The sequence below is a fragment of the Phalangium opilio genome, unplaced genomic scaffold (assembly GCF_054372755.1).
Source record: "Phalangium opilio isolate 3A_F unplaced genomic scaffold, DU_Popi_V2 ptg000009l_1, whole genome shotgun sequence".
NCBI classification, from domain to species: Eukaryota; Metazoa; Arthropoda; class Arachnida; order Opiliones; family Phalangiidae; genus Phalangium; species Phalangium opilio.
In genome coordinates, this window is record NW_028324146.1 from 7,945,424 (window position 1) to 7,965,492 (window position 20,069).

The window sequence follows — 20,069 nt, forward strand, 5'->3', positions numbered from 1 at the left end:
ATAAATGTGTCTGTTTACGAAAACTGGTGGGTAAGAAATAGTATAAAATCATACGGACTATCAAACAATGCGAAATTCTTCATATCCATAACGAGTTTAAACATAATTCTACACTTCTAAAATTCTTATAAGATACGTTTCACAATTCCTTTTAGAACCAGAGCTTCATGTTCAACTTCAGAACCGTTCTCATGCAACGATTTTTGAATTGTCAAAGCTGTCACTTTTGCGAGTCCCCTTTACTATTGCATCATCCATGGAATCAAGTGCACTGCTTATTCGCGTGAATTACACGAAATATTTACAATAGATAGATCCGTCGATGGTCGCTCAAAATCAAATAAAACTCAACATCTATCATGTCAACGGTTTTCCTTCGTGCCGCAGACTGGTGACAATCAAGAAAACAACCTAATATATTGTTTTATAACTTCCATAAAGCAGAAGTCCAATTTAAAAGCGAAAAGTTAACGATGCTAGTCAGAATTGTTTGTTCCAATTATTTTAAAGGCTATTTGAAATATTTGCATTTATGGAGGATTTGTTTTACGTTGCTTTAAAGTGTCTTTAAAATTTAGCAAGTTCCCAGTATTTATCTTAGATAATAATGTTTCCCAAACAAAGGTCAATGTTTTTTTTTCTTCTCAATTTGAATTGTGATTGCATTTTGCGTCAATGGAACACTATTAGGTGGAAATTTTAGCACTACGTTTAATTTTTTCCTGGTTCGTGTTAATTAAATTAATAAATATATTTTTTTAAATGAAAATTTTCGTTTTTATAAGTTTGTTAGGCTTAGGAATGCTTTTCAGCCACATCATAGTAAACGATGAGGCTCTTATTTTGACTAGAGCGGTTACAGTAGGAGTTTTCGCTTTCGTTAGTTGTTAGCTTAAAACAAAGTCGATAGTATTCCAATTTGTATCTGTGGGGTCGGATACTTCTGAATTTGTATTTGTTCGGTTGGATACTTCTGTATTTGTACATGTGTGGTCGGATACTTCAGAATTTGTATTTGTAGGGTTGGATACTTCAGAATTTGTATATGTTGGGTCGGATACTTCAGAATTTGTATTTGTAGGGTTGGATACTTCTGAATTTGTATCTGTAGGGTCGGATACTTCTGAATTTGTATATGTGGGGTCAGATACTTCTGAATTTGTATATGTGGGGTCGGATACTTTTGAAAATTTTTGTATCTGTAGGGTTGGATACTTCTTAATTAGTATCTGTGGTCCAGAATACTTCTTAATTAGTATCTGTGGTCCAGGATACTTCTTAATTTGTATATCTGTGGTCCCGGATACTTCTGAATTTGTAAAGGATGTGGGTACTATTAAGGTCCAGACCTTGGGTCATCTTGTTATAAATTTGTTAGGCTTAGGAATGTGCGTAGACTGCCATTGCACCTTTATGGATATAATCAATCATGTGAGGTTATTGCGAGAGTTTTAAACCTTTTGGAGTATGTGAAAAGTGCGAAGATGAGGTTGTATGTTTATGTACAAGAAAAGCGTCAATGAGTAAGAGGTCAAAAAATAACAAAGCGGAGATCTAGCTGGGCTCAGGGGCTCATAAAATTCTTCAAACCACCATTTTATTCCGCAGTTCCTCAAGTCATTCATACAGACAGAACAACACCTTGCTATTTATTATATTTAAGCGCATATAGATATATAAAGATTAAAATACAACCATGAACCGCTAAAATAAATGAAGCATCAAAATTATTTAATCGCTCTTTGATTCATTTATTAACGTCGACATAGGATAAGATTTCCATTGCGTTGAGCCACCACGCCTGTGTCCAAGCTTCCCAGAATTTCCAAAGACCTAAATTGAAATTATAATTGATTATTAGATATTAAAAATAAGGTGCACAAATTATCTAACAAATCACCGAGAGGTATAGCTATATGCAATGGGTAGAAAGAGCGCTCATCTGAACAAATCCCTAATAACTATATCGGAAAAATGTACACGAAGTGAATATAAATCTAGAATACCTCAAAATATCCACAAAAGAAACAATTACTGAAGCAAGATTTAACAGGCAACGAAGAAAGTGATATCATATTAAATGAAACCTTAAATCAAGGAGCAAATAAAATAATAAATACTAGCAGCTTGAGATTTCGTGGGCTAGCTACGCTTAAGCAGAGAGACGCAATGCGTAGGATTATCTAAGAAAACTCATTTCTCGTACTGTATTTAATAATATAGTTGTATACCTCGTTCATAGAAATATAACTGATTTTAAACGCTGTTTTGATAAAATAAAAGTTATGATGAAAATTTCATTTCAATTACCTGTCTTCCATATGTTTTGTACATGTTTCAGCTAATTTCGGATTTTCATTCTTCATTCTTTGAAAAAATGACACACTATGAACATATCCAATGATATTTCTCACTGTAGTTGGAACTTCATGAAGAATCTGTATTCTATAAAAAACAGAATAGTGTTACATATACTAAATATATATGTGAAAGTTTGTCAGTTTGGATGTTTGTTACTGTTTCCCGAATTAACAGCTGAATGGATTTGAATAAAATTCTCGTTCCTATTTTTACCTCTCCAAGTGACGATAACGTCACGGATAGGTATTACACTGAACGTCTCGGGGTGTGTGTGTCTGCCTGTCATCGCGTTTTCAGCTCGCAAATTGGAGCAAATGTATATGCAATATCGGGACCGCGTTCGCAGTTCACAGAAAGCAATATTGGCTTCTACTTCATTATCATCGTTAGGGCTACGCGGCGTTCGCCTAGTTAATACGAAACTAAAAGAAACATTCACGCATTTTTTGAAAATTTAATAATTTGCGCTTTAGAGCATATTTTATTAAGTTCAAAAACTGGAATTGTTTCGAAAAATAAATTATTTTGGGAATACGATCCAGGCGGAACCGATTTATATATCTTCTATATTATTAGAGCTCAACATCCTAAAGGTTTATTCACGGCATTATAAATTTCGGGTTTAAAAGGATAGCGGCAAAATTGTTAACCCTAGATTCCTATGCATAGAGAAAGAGCGGAAGAATGAATATGCAGCTATTATGCCACAAGCTTTCTCAGCCAATAAATATGTTGGCCATGGTGAGTTTAGCGGTTGACATGAAAGCTAACATGTAGCGTGTCATTTTACAAATTATACGTTGAAAATTTGATTCATACATTTAAACTTAGCGTTTTTAAGTAAAGTAAGTAATTGATAAGTGAAATTGTGTATTTGATTAAAGACCACATGTTGCCCTGTTTCATGTTCAAAAGCTGGAAAAAAAAACTCTGCAACATTTTCTTAAGTTCAAATATGAAACATTTCTATTGGTTCGTTCAAATAGGTTCTACGCAATAATATGGTACTTTTTCGTTATATTGTCATTTTGAAAATAAAAATTCCTGAAACTCAAAGGTGAACTCAATTTATATTGCAGTTAGTCCTATCAGTACTTATCAGTTTCACGTTTTGAAGTATTTCAAAAACGAACCAAGTACAAAATATTTTTGGAAATATCAGTTTGTGATGATATAGGAATCCAGTGTTAAAAGAATCTTAAATTTCTTATAAAGCATTTGGGTGAACAACGTGATTATTACCTGACTTCATCGTCGAAAGGAAATTCCACGCTCTTATACGATTCAAAAGAAAGCTGAACCCTAGGGTCACAATAAGGCTTGCCTTTTTCGTAGAACTAAAAATAAAATATTTTCTTTTAAAATTTCGTCAGCAGTGTGTTAAGATACGTTATTGTAAAGTCTACCGAAAGGATGTATGAGAATGAAGGACTGCCTTCTTAATTGGTTTTTTTGGCTTGACCCAAGAGATATGGAGCCATATTATTTTATAAGTTCGGGTTGAAAATGTGACTAAGCTTTGTCTGAAGGAACGCCTCTTTGGTGATAGACAGCATCGACACTTGAAATCCTTCGTCTGCTTTCAAGGCCAAATTTTAGCAGACAAAATGTTGTCGCCTTGTTGTTAACCCAAGTTTTTCGGATAATATGTAGTCAATTCTGGGATTTAACAAAATTCTCGTGGCACGTTCCATGCCGAATGAAATTTATGGCGAGATTCGATAAAATTTGCGCTCGACGTGACAATCGTGGCGCGAGACATGGAGCTTGCCACGAGAATATTGTTAATAAAAAGGCAGGGCGGTAAGCGATTGGTCGGACGTCCTTATTTAAAATTATTCTTAAAATTTGAAGCTAATTTGAATTTTAAAGCTATTCGGAAGTATTTCCTGAATGTTTCACTGTGAAGACTGGTCTGATAATTAGTAGAAGAATCGATAAACAATCACTTGATTTTCTACTTCACCCTCACTTTAAGCAGGTCGATAAGTTATCGCTTGCTAAAGACGGTAAAATTTTAACTTGACCACCTTGTTTTTCATTAGCACGAGGGGAATTCACGAGACATCCGCCTATTTTCGTTCAAGGCTTGATTGATATATATGACTAATCACCTATTTAGATATCACGCTTTCATAGAACGCGCGAGGTTGACACCAACCCTTTAGATGATAGTAAACACGTGCGATAACTCAATTTAAAAGAATTGCCCCATTGCATGATACAACTTGACCCCTATGTTTTATTACTTTAAATGTTAGCCAGGGCAATCGTGAGTGATTCAATTGCGAGAGAAAAGTTTGACTGTAAATTTTACACATTGTAATGTTGGTTGGAATTGCATGCAAGTTTTGCATAAGTCTCTACTGAAATAGTCCTACTATATTTTTAAATTAGAAGCACACAATCCATTTTAAGACGCTCAGAGATATTTTGAACTTATAATAGCCATGAAACACTGTTTTCCGAAAATAAATACCAAGACCGGCAAAGGATTAGAGAAGTCGAAGCTATCGTTAGAATTTTGCATTTCTTCACGCCTGAGACTACGATTTGTAAAAACTATTGACATCAATAACTATCCTTGTAAATCCTTCTGGCGATTATATCTAAAGAAAATGAAAGTTCACTTACTTCATATAATAAGCTAGTTAGCCCCTCCGTCTTTTTTTCATCATCAGCCACAATCTTTGCCATTCGACTATTCCAAACCATCAAAACACCATGCGGTACTAGAACTCTTTTAACTTCGGCGAAGAAACTTTCAATGTTAAACCAATGTAAGGCGCTGCAAACGCAAACCATCTGTACACTGTTATTATCCAAAGGAAGGCTTTCTGCGGAACTTTTCCTTGGGAAGATTTAAGAAAGCTCTTAACTAGTGCGCAAACTCTATAAAAAGCCCAATGAACATTGCAGCTAAGACCATTAAACACAGATGGACTGGAATTTTAAGCTAAAACCCTCCTCGCCTGTTGTCGCCCTACCGGGAGGGTCCTGAAACCTTTCAACTCATAGATCATGTTAAAGGGTATGTTTTGAGTGGAAAAAGTTTTAAAGTTGTCGCGGCGTGGCGCTAGAGAGGCGCTGCCCTAAAAGGACCACAACCCGTTTCTCCATTCCAGTCCATTTCTGATTAATGCTCTTAGATTGCAGTTTGAGCTCGAAAATATGATTAAAATTAATCAAAAAGTAGTTGGACATTAACATAATGGTAATAAAGTGAACAGATAAACCTAACATTGTTCAATAAAACTAGAGTAATATTGAGATTCCGAAGATTTGCAGTTAATTTATATTTCATTTTTAAATAATATTGCTTATACCAGAAGTAATATAAGAAATCTCCCTACGGGAGGGAAGTATACAAGACGCCATAGGCATAACGTTAAAACACGCGAGACATCCTCGAACCGCCAAATACCATATTCAGACACTATTGCTCATGGACAAGGTACGGTAGTCCTTCGATATGGTCGTTGGAAAAGGAAAGAGGAAAAAGCGTTCAAACTAGTGTAGTCTGCTTAGCCGTCTGTCGTAAGAAACAGATGATTCCTGATTTTACTAATAAATATTCACATATGGTTATTTCGAAACGAAAATCTAGTTTGTTGTGAAGCCAAGAAGATGAAAATGATGAATACAAGAATAAAATTTCGAGATAGATAATAACACCATTTTAAAATCTATCTATGTATAGTGTTAGTCATATACCTTGGCAAGGTAAGGGTTTAATTCAAATTTTATGCAAAGACCTATGAAAATCCTATAATCTAGTCAATGCCTGTCTATTAATGATTGATTATCATCAAAATCTAAAAATACTGCATGAATTATTTCATTCGAAAAGTTTAAAATTACAATGAGATTGTGAAATTGACAAACTTAAGCAGCCGACGCAATCGCGAGATCAGAGAATGTATTCCTACGCTCTACGCGGCCCAGCCCTATTTTGTAAACTTTGTTTACGGCCGTATAAGTGCGCGGGGACATTCGCGGTACGAGGATGTATCGGGAAAAATTCGCCTTTGTACAATTTCCTCCCGTAGGGAGGTTTCTTATATTACTTTTGCTTATACTTACTGGTATTTCACATTAGGTGGATTACGAGGATCATTTTGCGCTTCCTCCAACTGCGCATTACTCAGGTCTACCCCTAAAACGTTTTCAAAATAAGGGGCTATCTGTCGAGTACTAATCCCGGTTCCACAGCCTACATCCACAGCTATTATTAAAACATGAAAAATGTTTAATAAAATATTCATTATTAACTCTAATAGCGTATTCCATTTGAATGCTCTAAGATCACTCTCGATTTGCTCTCTTCTACGTCATTAAATCCAACCGAGAACAGCGACATATCAAAATAAAATATGCATCGTTTCTGGAGGTAGTAGCGTTGGTTTACCTCGCACCAAAATTACACTATATTTAGCGGCTTTATAGTACCATTGGACCGAATTAAATTCGCTAGAAAGAATTTCTCATGCAACCGACAGTGGCCCACATGTGCGGTTTTAGATAATAGCCGTTGCTATGAATTGTCACATTGATACCATACAAATATATTATTAAAATGATTTTGTAAATCGTTTTGGTAGAATTTCAGTATATCTACCAAATACAAACTTAAGCTAATTATTAGGCCCATGTTTTGGGAAAGGTGGCAACTTATTATCTACACGATGAAGTTCATAGAACGATATCCGTCGCTTGTACTGCGATTAGTTTAGCAAGAAAGGCATTACAGTACACACTAATGGCTGGCTAACCTCATTTAGAGATAGGTATTTTGGTTATTTCAAATTTGGTCTAATTAATCAGGTTAGACCGTTATTTTATGTCAAATCAATTGCACCATATTGATATTTCGAAGAAAAAACAATTAGTGATGCATCAGATGAAATATTTATTTGTCGTTCACAAACCTAACCGGTCCTGTCATAATGTTAATTGAATCGTACTAAACCAAGAAACATTGCTAAAAAGAAAATTTTGTACCTTAATTAATTTTAGAAATAGTTTATTAACGCTTGAGTTGACATAATTATGGTCTTTTACAAGCCTAACCCTACTCACACTGTCCCATTGCTAATTAACTCGTTTGTGTTAGACATTCTATATTTGCAAATATTATTGCGAAACTTACTTTCATCTGCTTAGGGGTATGAACCCTAGTCCCAGAATAGGAATCCTGACATTCTACCACTGTGCTCCGGATTTATTAACTCCACACTCAATATAAATTATCAGGTACTTTCTAAACAATTCCTATACCACCAAAACCCACCATTTATATTCTAGTTATTAAAAGCGTAAATTATTTCCGTCGACTGAGAATTCTCATTCAACCGAATGTACGAAAGCAACCATTAGGCTATCAAGTTAATTTTATTCTAAATAAAATCTTGCGGTCGAATATCATATTAACATTAAGCAAGCGATCTGTGGTTATTGCAGATCAATAGCGAGTTGATCTAGAGCTGCAAATGGAACACGTAAACATTTTCAGTGTGCAAAGATTCCGCCCCAGAGCAGCTAATGAAAAGCATTTTAAGAAACATTTACCTAGTTTTAACGTTGACGTGCACTGAAAAGATTACATCTTATTAATACTAATCACAGTCCATGGGCGGTTTTTTCCCGTTCAAAACTTCATTTTTACCAGCACAATGGGAAAAAATGGGAAAAACTAGTTTTTCCCACCTTTTAACCGGTGAAAACTATTTACGTCAGGAAAATCTTTAAAAACTCTCTTACAACACAGGCACGAGTCATCCTATATCCCAGGCCTTTCCTATTACTATTAACTATATTGAGAGTTTATTTAAAATTAAAATTTATTTATTGACAGCTAATTTTAATAATAATTAAAAAAATATTTTTATTTTATGGGGCTCGCATCTTATTCATATTGCAGTTACATTTTTCCAAAAATAAATTTAAAACTAAAAAAATATTCCAAAACAGTCAAAAACGATAAAACGCGCCTGGTCTTTCTTTTTTTTTAGTTTAATACCAGTCCGCCACTGGGAAAAACTGGGGAAAATAGGTTTTCCCAGGACGGTTTTAACCGCATTTAAGAGCGGTTAAAACCGGCACTGGGGAAAACCAGTGAAAACTGAATCACACTGATCGTAGAAACTTTATTCACAATACCTTTTCCTTTAAGTACTCAATTGTTTTAATTATAGCTTCTTCAGAACAATCGATTCTATACTTTGCATACTTTGAAGCGTGAGATTTATCACTGAACAGTTCTGCCATTTTTGAAACTACTACTACTACTAGAGCAACAGAGAGAATATGAGGTACCTCTACAATAATCCCGTTGTAACTTTTCGTCTGGCCGTATCTCTCTTTTACTGAAACTAAGATAAAAATGAGGTTACATTATCTACATATATATTCTATAATCTTAATCTCGAGATAAAAATTAAATAAACATTGGAATTAACCGCAAGCTATCTTCAGAAAAAAATTTTAAACTACGTGTGGTAATGTAATACCAAGAAACGATAGTACGTCTGTTTGTGAGGGTTTTCTGTGTGGAGCTTCAATGCACAAGATGTCACGGATACTTCAAACCCTAAAAAGGACTGGTAAAAGACAAGTCGCGATCCATGGCAGTACAAAATTGGTGGTTGGAGCACGCTTCCGATTATATGTTTGATATATATACATGATATAGAAATCATGAATTTTACAATAATAACAGTGAACTAGATGCCTACACTGTAAAAAATGAGCGTGCTTTTGGCATTCAAAAATGGTAGCGACCGTTCAATTTTGAACAAGCCTCTATTGACGCATTCAGATTTAACCAGAAATATTCAATTTTGAACGAGGAGTGTTTTACGCGTTCAAAACTATCCATTAGCATTCGTTTTTGAACAAACTACCGTCATATTGATTAGAACTTAACTATAGCATTCATTTTTGAATAACTTATGTATTACCATTCAAAAATTAATCTTTATCCCATTCAATTTTGAATAACCACCTTGCGCTAATGAAGCGTTCAGTTATGGTAGTTATGGCGTTCTATAGGTTATATAAGTATTAAAAGAAGAGCGTTTTAGACGTTCAAATAACAAATTTTTGCGCATTCAGACGAGGATGTTAATGGCGTTCCAACGAGATTGTTTTTGACACTCAAATGAGAGCGTTATGGGCGTTCAAACGAGTGTGATATAGGCGTTCAAACGAGAGCGTTATGGGCGTTCAAACGAGTGTGATATAGGCGTTCAAACGAGAGCGTTATGGGCGTTCACACGAGAGTGTTTTTGGGGTTTAAACGAGTGTTTTGGCTAGAAAACAACACTATAAGAAAAACAGCGTTCAATGGGTATTCAAAAGTGGGATTGTTCACGAGCTCGAGCCAGCTCGGGTTCGTGACGAACGAGCCGAGTTCGAGCCGAGCCGAGCCGAGCCGCCACTTTTGCGGCTCTATTAATTAACGAGCGTCGAGCGAGCTTTTTTTATGGTCGAGCCGAGCCGAGCCGACAGGCATCGAGCCACTACGACTCGCGAGCCGGCTCGCGAGCTTGGTCACTGATATAGTGCTTCCCTTTTAGTCTTTATTCTCTCCACCAATAGCTTTCCGATGTATTTTTACACGAAATATAGCGTGGGAAAAATCTCTCGTCTCTAACCCTGAGCACATTTTACCGAGCGGGTTTTACTGAACCTCTACATTCCTAAACATGAGAAGGCATTTCGTTCTCAAGTTTGACGTTGGTAGTAGCAATTTTTTTAAAAATGTATATATTAATCGAGCCAGCTTGGCTCGGCTCGATCATTTTCGAGCCGAGCCGAGCTAGAGCCGAGCCAAGACCCAGCTCGACTCGAGTCGAGCCGAGCCGCCGGTTTTTTGAGTCAAGCCGAGCCGAGCTTTTAAAAAGCTCGCTCAGCTCGGCTCGTGAACAGTCCTATTCAAAAGTAAGCGCAATTGTTCATTATTGAACAGTTTGGAAATGTCAGGCGTTCAATCAGGAAAAGTGTGCAGTATCATCCAAGATCTTGGGTATCAAAACAAAACTTTCAATAATAATCCAATAACATCTCAACAATTTACTGTAACTTGCTTATTTACCCTGAATTAAATATATTATTTGTCTGTATAAACATCATTATATAATAATATCAAAGTAAAGGTTACGGATTATGGTGTATTTCACCAATCCCTTATATTTACATAGGCCTTCAAATCGGTTGACAACGTAAAACGCCTTCAAATCGGTTGATAACGTAAAACGCCTTCAAATCGGTTGATAACGTAAAACATACTCCTTTATAATTGAGGGGAACTTGATAATGAACACGTCCCTTAAAAGTGGAGTCTCTCTTCATAAAATTGAATTATTATTCTACACAACGATTAATGTATATGTGTTTCAAGTCCACCCGCCCTGAGAAGATGTACTAGCTTTAAACACATTAGATTTCTTCCTTATCAGTGCCTACATTTAATATAGTTTGGCCTACCATAAGGAATTCAATAATGAAATTTGAAATCGAACTTCTCTGTTCAAAATAGATAGTCGGATATTTAAAGTAGGCTTAGGCTAAAAGATTAATCGTAACAGTGGTGTAAACAGGCTACTTTCGGATAATATTTAACTTTAAAACATATCATTGACCCAAAAAAAGACTCAAATTTCGCGCCTTTAGTAAAGTTATCAATTTATCCGTAAGAGGGCCGTAGCTACCACTACTTATTGGGCGGGAAAACGACAAACCGAGTCAGCTGTTATGCTAGGGACTGAATAAAATGTGACTTCTCGACGAATTATTGAGCATTTTGACTCAGGTATTGTTTTCAACTATATTACCCAATTATCACTTATTAAATCTGCGTAAACTTTAATCCGGGTCATAAGTGAATCATATTACAGCTCCCTATAAGTGCTGGACGTAGGTTATGCTTTTGTGAACAGCGTTTTCTTCCAAGACATCCAAGCCCGCCATCTATAGCCCAGTTTTACAAGTATAGTTTTCCCATTAACCCGGATCTTGAGTTAGGTTAACCTACGGAAGTTCCGGTTGATGATAATGTCTGTCAGACCACCGTCAGTGTCGTGATTAGTGTGAAGCTTGTTATCGCGTTATAATTTTGATTTAGAATGGCTTATGTTTCTTTGCTAATTAGAAAAAACGCGTAGGATCAATGTAACTAATTGCAATCGTTGCAAGCCCAAATTAAAGAGACATCTGAACACGATCTATGTGATATTAAAAGCACTAAACCGTAAGCAACTAAAACGTTTTTTAAAACAGAAAAATATTGACAGAAAACGTTAAATCATTGAAAAGACTTGCCACACTTTAAAAACGAAAACAAATTTCTATGTCTACTCACATAACCTATAATTAGTAATAAATCGGTCCAACTATCATCGCTAAAAACATTCAAATCGGTGGAAGCTCAGTGCTGTACTAGGGATACATTAAAAATATTCTAGCATTATGAAGGCTATTTTGATCATTTGAATTCATATTAATTTCCTTTTCAACACAAGCGTTCAAAAAATACCGCAAATAAAAAATAGACCGCCAATTATTTTTTAAAATCGGAAAAGTAAAGTGGACTTTTACCATTATATTCACAACCCAACACTTTGCATGGAACAACTTGTTTCCTTCCGCGCTCTTCTCTCCCAAACCTTTCCTCATTAGCTACCACTTACTTCCGTTTGCTTGCCCCGCTTATTAAAAATTTCTTTCGCGCCAAAATCATTCCTCTGGTTTAGTTCACAAATTCGCCGCTGCGTTTCGCATATACCGTTTTCTCTTCAGTGCTAGGAGACAATGCTGATGCACGGCGATGTTATATCGTCCAGTACTTCTAGGGAGCTGTAATATGATCCACTTCTGTCCGGGTGCATGAATTTAGGCCCTACGTATTGGTAGCTTTTTCCTAGGGCCTTTTTTATTCCTCCCATTTGATTAGCATTGGTGTTCACATTTGGGTCCCGCGTTCACTATTTAGGGTCAGGGTGTTTACATTTACCAGCGACTGTTCACATTTGGGGTCCTCTAAGGGGTTTTGGAAATGGGATATTGTGCAAAATTTAAAAGAGTTAAAAAGCTGAAAACAAAAACCATTTGTGTCTAAAGAACCATATTTCATGTCCTGAAAGTTTCAGGTGTCTAACGTTAGCGCCACGGAAGTTATTCAAAGATTTGCAAAAAGTGTTCACCAGTACCAACCCTACTTTGTTTAGCATAAATTACAAATAAAGTAGGGCTTACCTTAATGAACTTCCATTCCCGAGTCACGTTAGGCCTTCAAATCGGTTGATAACGTAAAACGCCTTCAAATCGGTTGATAACGTAAAACGCCTTCAAATCGGTTGATAACGTAAAACATACTCCTTTATAATTGAGGGGAACTTGATAATGAACACGTCCCTTAAAAGTGGAGTCTCTCTTCATAAAATTGAATTATTATTCTACACAACGATTAATGTATATGTGTTTCAAGTCCACCCGCCCTGAGAACATGTACTAGCTTTAAACACATTAGATTTCTTCCTTATCAGTGCCTACATTTAATATAGTTTGGCCTACCATAAGGAATTCAATAATGAAATTTGAAATCGAACTTCTCTGTTCAAAATAGATAGTCGGATATTTAAAGTAGGCTTAGGCTAAAGAGAGCTCCGTGCTTCCTTCCCCCTTGGCAACTGGGGGAGGATGCTTAGACCGTCGTGAAGGCCGAGGTTTATCAGCTCCGCGTTATATTTATATAGGTAGAAAATATTTTCCATATTTCTCTTTTTGTGAAGACTCGCTTTGGACGCAGTTTGGGGGAGTTCGTCGGCGACTTTTACTTTTCGAATCGATGAGGTAATTAGCTGGCTGAACGGAAAAACCAATTCGGAACTCACAATTTTTGCCGATAAAAGAAATAAAAATAAAGTCGAAACTCTCGCACATTTATCTGGTCTTCTTCGAATCGCAACCACCCAAATTATTCTTTCAAACTGCGCCTTCTTCGTTGAAAGGAAAAGTTATGAAATTGATCTATGGATGTATAAACGCTAGTTTTTCCTTGGAATTAACCTAATGCACTAATCGCGTGGTATTACTTTAAATCTTGTTAAAGTACACAAAATAATGAAGAACTTTTTACAACTAGACTTATAAATCGGTATCTCGAAAAATTTTGGTATTCTTGAAATACATTTGGTCCTATGGACGCTTTTGAGTGGATAAAGTCTTGGACAATTTGATGCCCAAGCCAGTCTGGGAAATAAGGATATTTTTTAAACTAGTCCTTTGGACCAGTGACCCCCTCGTTTCTGAAATAATAAACTGGTCTCCGGACTGGTCCCAGCCTTTGTTCTCCTATAGATTTGCAATTAATAAACTGGTCGCGAGGACCAGTAAACCCCACTTTTTGAATTAAAAAACTAGTCCAAGCAATTAATAAACTGGTTTTGAACCAGAGGAAGTGTGCTATTTCCCAGACTGGTCCAAGCTGTCTTTTTCGAGTTATGTTTGTAGTATTTTAAGATGACCCCTGTAACCCCAATCAAACTGGTAGGCTTACCCTAGAGTAATACAGCACTGTTTTAGCAACCAATAATTTATTCTCACTCACCCAGTCATCGTTTAAAGTTTAAAATAAAAAGTACAAAGTAAAAAGTAGAGCTTCCTCTCTTCGGTGAGCAGCCAAAAGATAAAAGGTCCCTTCTTCGTCCCCGGCCCCTCCTTTTATAGACACAGGGTCTCAAGTCGGGTCTACGGGGTCCTTCCCCCATGACTTTTGGTCAAGGGGTTAAGTCTCTGTCGGGATTCCGATGAGGACAGTTGCACGGTGCAATAGGACTTTCTTAGACCCCCCTGATAGTTTTACAAGCGTATGCTCGTTCCGCTGCCACCCCAAGCTCGCTAATTTTAACGTTATGAGGAGCAACGGCCTACCAGGGGTAACGCCATTTCGCGTTTGCGATATGGCCGTTACAACTCCCCCACCCAAAAAATACTTAATGGGTAGGGCTGTGCTATTCCAAGGAGAAAAGCTCTTCGTCCTCCAGCATTGGCGACAAATCCAACGCGTCCGAGAATTCGGACGGGCCGGACTCGTGAACCTCCAGCAGAGATGGAGCCGCGGCTGCGGCCCCAAAGTCGGTCCCACTCACCCCGACGAGGCCGTCAGGGGTGAGGGTCTTCCCCCTAAATATATTGGGGGTTGGGCCCCCAACACGGCTGGTTATCTGGCCAGCCGGCCACCGGGCGTCGCTGTAATAGATTTGGCCCGAGTGGCACCAAGTGGCGACGCTTCGCCTACTTGGCTGTTGGGGCGCCTTTGCTGTCATCTTTGGTGGGACGGGTGCCCTTCCCACCAGCTTCCCCACGGCGCCCTGTTGTTTCTGCGGCTGGCCCTGGTGTTGGGCCTGGCCGCCTTGGGCCACCACCACCACTGGTCCGCTTCCCTGACGCCGGGCGCGACCTCTATTGCTGGTACAGCTACATTTGGTACTACTATTTAAATCACGCGTATGCGCAAGATAAATTAGTCTTTCGGTTATTGTAAGGTTTCTTACAATTCCCAAGGGTTAAATGAAAAGAGTGTCGTGGTTTGGTTTCCCCCACCCAAAAACGTTACAAAGGGTTTCCTCTGGTGGAACGTAAATTGTACCTATGGCGAGGAACACTCTTTTCGCTCTCTCTCCGCCCTCTCCTCCTACGTTTCGATAGGTGAGTTTTCACCTGCGATTTCGCTATCCTGCGGAGAGTCTCCCGTCCAAGGTGGAGTGTACCGTTTCAGGTTTGAAACGTGAGAGATACCAGCGAATTTTCGCGTAGTTTCCTCCTCCAACCTGTACGTCAACGGGGTAGTTCTTTCCTGCACTACGAATGGGCCGTCGTACTTTTTCGCGAGCGAAGCCGTGAAACCACGACTCGCATCGGAAAGAGGGTGCGTACGGCGCAAAACAAGGTCGCCACGTCGAAAATACACGTGTCTCCGACGCTTGTCGTAGTGCAGTTTCTGCTTCAGCTTCGAGTCCTGCAGGTTATGCCTTGCATGATCGATAACATCATGAAGTCTAACCTTCAGTCTCTCAGCAAACAGATCTGGGTCTCGGTTCTAGTAAGTATTTACCGGTTCCAATTCCCAATCTAACGGAGCGCACAGCTCCCTACCGAAATTCATCGCCGCGGGCGTGAACCCAGTCGAGCTGTTTTCAGCCGACCTTAAGGCGAAGCCCAACTCAGGAATACGAGCATCCCAATCCCTATGTTTCTCAATATAAGAAATAATCATAGGCTTGATATTCCTATTCATGCGCTCAGTAATGTTTGCCTGAGCATGATACGGAGATGAATTTTTCGGGCGTATACCCAATCTTTTACATGTCTCCTTGAATTTCGGACTGGAAAACACAGAAGCATTATCAGTAATCAGTTCCTTTGGGAATTCAAATCGACAGAGAACTTCAAATAACTTCTCCCATATTTTCTCCGTAGTCATTTTTCGTAAGGGGTAGGTTTCTACCCACTTAGTGAAATGGTCTACGATGACGAGCAGGTATTGATTACCTTTCGAACTGCGGGTATAGGGACCCATGAGATCACAGGTCACTAATTCCCACGGCCTTTCGCTACGAACGCTTGATAGCTTTAATTGTGCAGATGGCTTCGATTTTTGACACATCTCACAACCCCGAACATACTTCAAAACGTCGCGCTTCATACCCGACCACGTGACTCGGGATTGTAAACGTTTATACGTTTTACAAACACCCAGGTGGCCGGCAAGGGGCTCGTCGTGAAAATATTTAATTGCCTCTAGCCTCAAGCTTCGAGGTAGTACTACCTTCCAAGCTTTCTCTAGGGCATCCTCATCTTCCTCGTCCCATGGTGCAAAGTATCTTAATAGAAGACCGTCTTGATCCATTACATACTGATCCAATACTGCCCCGGCCTTTATTGCCGTTTCCGGGTCTACAGAGCTTCTAACACGCTCTAACTCCTCGATTAAACGAGATAACTCTGGATCAGTAGCTTGGGATTTTATTATCGCCTCTTTATTAAAAGGTCAACCCAACTTGGGTGTGTTACCCCCCACTACTTCATTTGCAACCAATGTGACGGCTTCTTCATCGGCCAATTCGGTTTCGATTGGTGCCCGACTTAGAGCATCGGCTACCAAATTTAATTTACCAGGGCGGTATCGCACCTCGTAATTAAATGGTTGGAGGCCTAGAGATCAGCGGGCTAATCTTCCAACTGGCTCTTTCATCTTTTTAAGCCATTGAAGGGCCTGATGGTCGGTTTCGATTATCACATCAGTACCTTCAACGTACATTTTAAATTTCTTGAGAGCGAATACTACTGCAAGACATTCTAACTCTGTAGTGGAATAATTACGCTCTGCTGGAGTCAGCCCACGACTTATAAACCAGATAGGCATTAATCCTCTATCTGTCTCTTGTGCCAATACTGCACCCAAGCCGTGGCTACTAGCATCGGTTTGAATAAGAAATTTCTTATTCAAATCCGGGAGAGCTAATTCCGAGGTACTCTTTACCTTTTCCACTAACTCCCTCATAGCGTTGGTATGGGTTTCCTCCCAACGCCACGTGGAATCCTTCTTAAATAGGTTATACAAAGGACGAGCTATTCCCGCAAAGTTCGGTATAAACTGGCGGTAATAACCTATCATGCCAAGAAATCTTTGTAATGATTTCACGTCTCGAGGGATCGGGAATTCCTCAATCGCTCGAAACTTATCGGGATTTGGCATACAGCGCCCTGGACCAACCTTATAACCGAGAAGATTAACGGTATTCGTGCAAAGTTGCACCTTGCTCGGATTAATAGTTAATCCGGCATCTTTAAGGCGGCCTAGAATTTCTCGAATGTGAATCAAATGATCCTCAAACGTCTCGGAATATATGGTGATATCATCATAAAAACCGAGAGCGAAATTCCATTTACAGGGTCCTAACACACGGTCAACTAATCGCATGAAAGTTGCCGGTGCGTTTTTAAGTCCAAAGGGCATCTTTACGAATTCGTAAAGTCCCCTATGGCACACGAAAGCTGTCTTTTGTATATCGCTATCTTTCATCCTCACTTGGAGGAACCCCTTTGTGAGATCTATTGTCGTGAAATACCGCGCCTTCCCTAAGTACGCTAAAATATCAGGTATCGAAGGCATTGGATACCTATCGGCGGTAGTCACGTCATTTAACCTCCGCACATCTACACAAAGCCGTTTGATCTCACCCGGCTTTGGGTTAGCTTTCTCAACAAGAACTATCGGGGACGCCCAGGGACTATTGGATGGTCGTATAACTCCCAGTTCCAACAACTCATCAAAAGCCCTGTCGATCTCCTCCCTCTTCTTATTGCTAACCGGACGGGGATGACACGCTATAGGCCTAGCGTCACCCGTCTCTATAGAGTGCTCAATTAGCGAGGTTTCGCCAGGTTTCTTTGTGAATATACTTTGGAATTCCGAAAGCATATCCACCAACCTAGCTCTTTTATCTTTGCTATAGGTCGATTTCGACGCTAAAGCTTTTAACACATTTAAGGGGTCTTTTTCACTTTTGACGATTTCGCCAAAGCAATTAGACGCCCCTTTTTCCATTTCTTCGGTATCGAACGGGGTGACGTTTTGAGGGAAGGGGCCGATTTACCACCCACCTTCACTTAACCTAATGTCTATCCCCGTTCCTCGAAGAAAATCTCTCCCAAAAATAACTGAGGGTGTAAGACCTCGGACAATAGGAAAGCGCTGCCTTCTTTTCCCTCCGGGCCAATATACCTGGAGACGGATATCTCCGGCTACGCGGCATGTGCCGCGACCGAATCTAACCATTGTCCTATTAGCTTTTATCGCCATTTCGCGTTCTTCAAACATGGGTATGAATTCATCGCCCAACAAAGAAACTGACGATCCGCTATCTAACAAGCCAAGGAACGATTGCCCCATAGCTTGAAATCTCAATAATGGGGGAGTTTTCCCGCCAAAATCGGAACAGCGATTAACCGATGGCGCGAAAATTCGAGTTTTCGAATTTCTTGCCTGGTATTTGGCCCTCGTTATTTTGGTTTCAATTTTATCACGAGGTCCCTCCCAAGAATGATTCGGATTTCCGATTATCTTGGTTGCCTCGTTTGCCCATTTCCCGGATTAGTACAATCCCTTTTGAAATGGCCGGGTTGGTTGCACTTGTAACAGCGCCCAATACCCCGATTACCTCTCCTTTGGACTGGATTTCCGTCATTGGATTGTGCATTAAAAGTTGCACCAGAATTATTACCTGAGCGAGTATTTACTCCGCTCATCACTTGTCTCTGTACTCTAAAATAAGAGTACGGATCCAAGGCTGCCAATCCTACTCCCACCTGGTTTCCCGCAAATGCATTTGCATCCGCAGAAACAGACATAGTGACGGCTTTACTAACCGATTGATGCGATTGCTCAATCGTAGCGCTTGCCCCATATGCCAAACCAGGTTCCAAGGATTCCGCCATTGACGGTGGGGGTCTGTACATTACCTCGGCTAGGAGGTCAGATTGAATAATCTTAGCCTCCTCAGCCAATTCAGCAAGGGCAGCGAAAGCTTTCCCTCTTAGCATTCTACGGTATGTCGGATGACACTGCCGTAGGACTCGCTGAATTTGTACCGACTCAGACTCCGGTGTCTCTAATCGGTGAGAATACTCCGATAAACAATGGATGTACTGAGTGAACGGTTCATTTTCTCCTTGAGTTCGGTTATCCAACTCAATTTGAATGCGCCTAGAGTAATCAGTAGCCTGATACTCTTTTCTAAAACAATCTCGGAATTCCGAAAGGTTTTTGAAAGCGGCTGAACCCCCCACAAATTTAAACCAGCGATCGGCCGGCCCTTGTAAAGACAAAGGGATCACGTGAAAAAGGATATCCTTATCACTATAGCCGGTCGCTGATTGATACCGCAGAAGAGCCTCGAGGAAATCCATCGGAGATTTCTCATCTGCGGGTCCTAAATAGGTTGGAGCGTCTACTCACAACTTACCTGAGGTGTTTGCGTTGGATTTCCAACACTAGCTACCCCACTACCTGAGACAAAACCTTGAAAGGCTTGACGCAGGGCATCACTAATAAGTTGACTCATTTGTAGCGCCGGATCTCCGGACACTGCGCCTTCGTCATTATTAGTGGAAACCCCGGATCTAGTTTCCGGCATAATTCAATATAGTGGTATCACTATACTAAAATCACTAATTTCTAAACTAAACTAACTTTCAATCAACTAAATCGGGTCGCGACCACAACACTTTTTTAAATTAAACTTAGAGAAAAATTAAACTAAGTCCATGTAATACTCTATGTTCCCAAAGCCCCACGTTGGGCGCCAGTTTGTAAGCCCTACAAAACTGGTGGGCTTACCCTAGAGTAATACAGCACTGTTTTAGCAACCAATAATTTATTCTCACTCACCCAGTCATCGTTTAAAGTTTAAAATAAAAAGTTCAAAGTAAAAAGTAGAGCTTCCTCTCTTCGGTGAGCAGCCAAAAGATAAAAGGTCCCTTCTTCGTCCCCGGCCTCTCCTTTTATGGACACAGGGTCTCGAGTCGGGTCTAAGGGTTCCTTCCCCTTGACTTTCAAGGGGTTAAGTCTCTGTCGGGATTCCGATGAGGACAGTCTCACGGTGCAATAGGACTTTCTTAGACCCCCTGATAGTTTTACAAGCGTA

General features: G+C 39.4%; 3 protein-coding genes across 3 annotated transcripts; all 3 read right to left on the reverse strand.

Annotated features, from left to right (window-relative positions):
- Nucleotides 1-1,608: 1,608 nt before the first annotated feature.
- LOC149713648 (putative methyltransferase DDB_G0268948) lies at nucleotides 1,609-9,002 on the reverse strand. The gene is made up of 7 exons (XM_089843914.1): nucleotides 8,521-9,002; nucleotides 7,930-7,951; nucleotides 6,445-6,586; nucleotides 4,996-5,212; nucleotides 3,604-3,698; nucleotides 2,311-2,445; nucleotides 1,609-1,833 (listed from the first exon to the last, which is right to left on the reverse strand). The coding sequence occupies exons 1-7, from the start codon at nucleotides 8,626-8,628 to the stop codon at nucleotides 1,755-1,757; spliced, it is 798 nt and encodes a 265-aa protein (XP_089700040.1). The 5' UTR covers nucleotides 8,629-9,002; the 3' UTR covers nucleotides 1,609-1,754.
- A 5,370-nt stretch (nucleotides 9,003-14,372) lies between these two features.
- On the reverse strand, nucleotides 14,373-17,971 carry LOC149713649 (uncharacterized). The gene is made up of 6 exons (XM_089844097.1): nucleotides 16,588-17,971; nucleotides 16,435-16,518; nucleotides 16,190-16,377; nucleotides 15,476-15,676; nucleotides 15,060-15,379; nucleotides 14,373-14,853 (listed from the first exon to the last, which is right to left on the reverse strand). The coding sequence occupies exons 1-6, from the start codon at nucleotides 17,969-17,971 to the stop codon at nucleotides 14,373-14,375; spliced, it is 2,658 nt and encodes an 885-aa protein (XP_089700223.1).
- Nucleotides 17,972-18,483: 512 nt separating this feature from the next.
- Nucleotides 18,484-19,628, reverse strand: LOC149713650 (uncharacterized). Its single transcript, XM_089844098.1, has one exon. It carries the CDS (start codon nucleotides 19,330-19,332, stop codon nucleotides 18,484-18,486), a length of 849 nt encoding a protein of 282 aa, XP_089700224.1. The 5' UTR covers nucleotides 19,333-19,628.
- Between the last annotated feature and the right edge of the window lie 441 nt (nucleotides 19,629-20,069).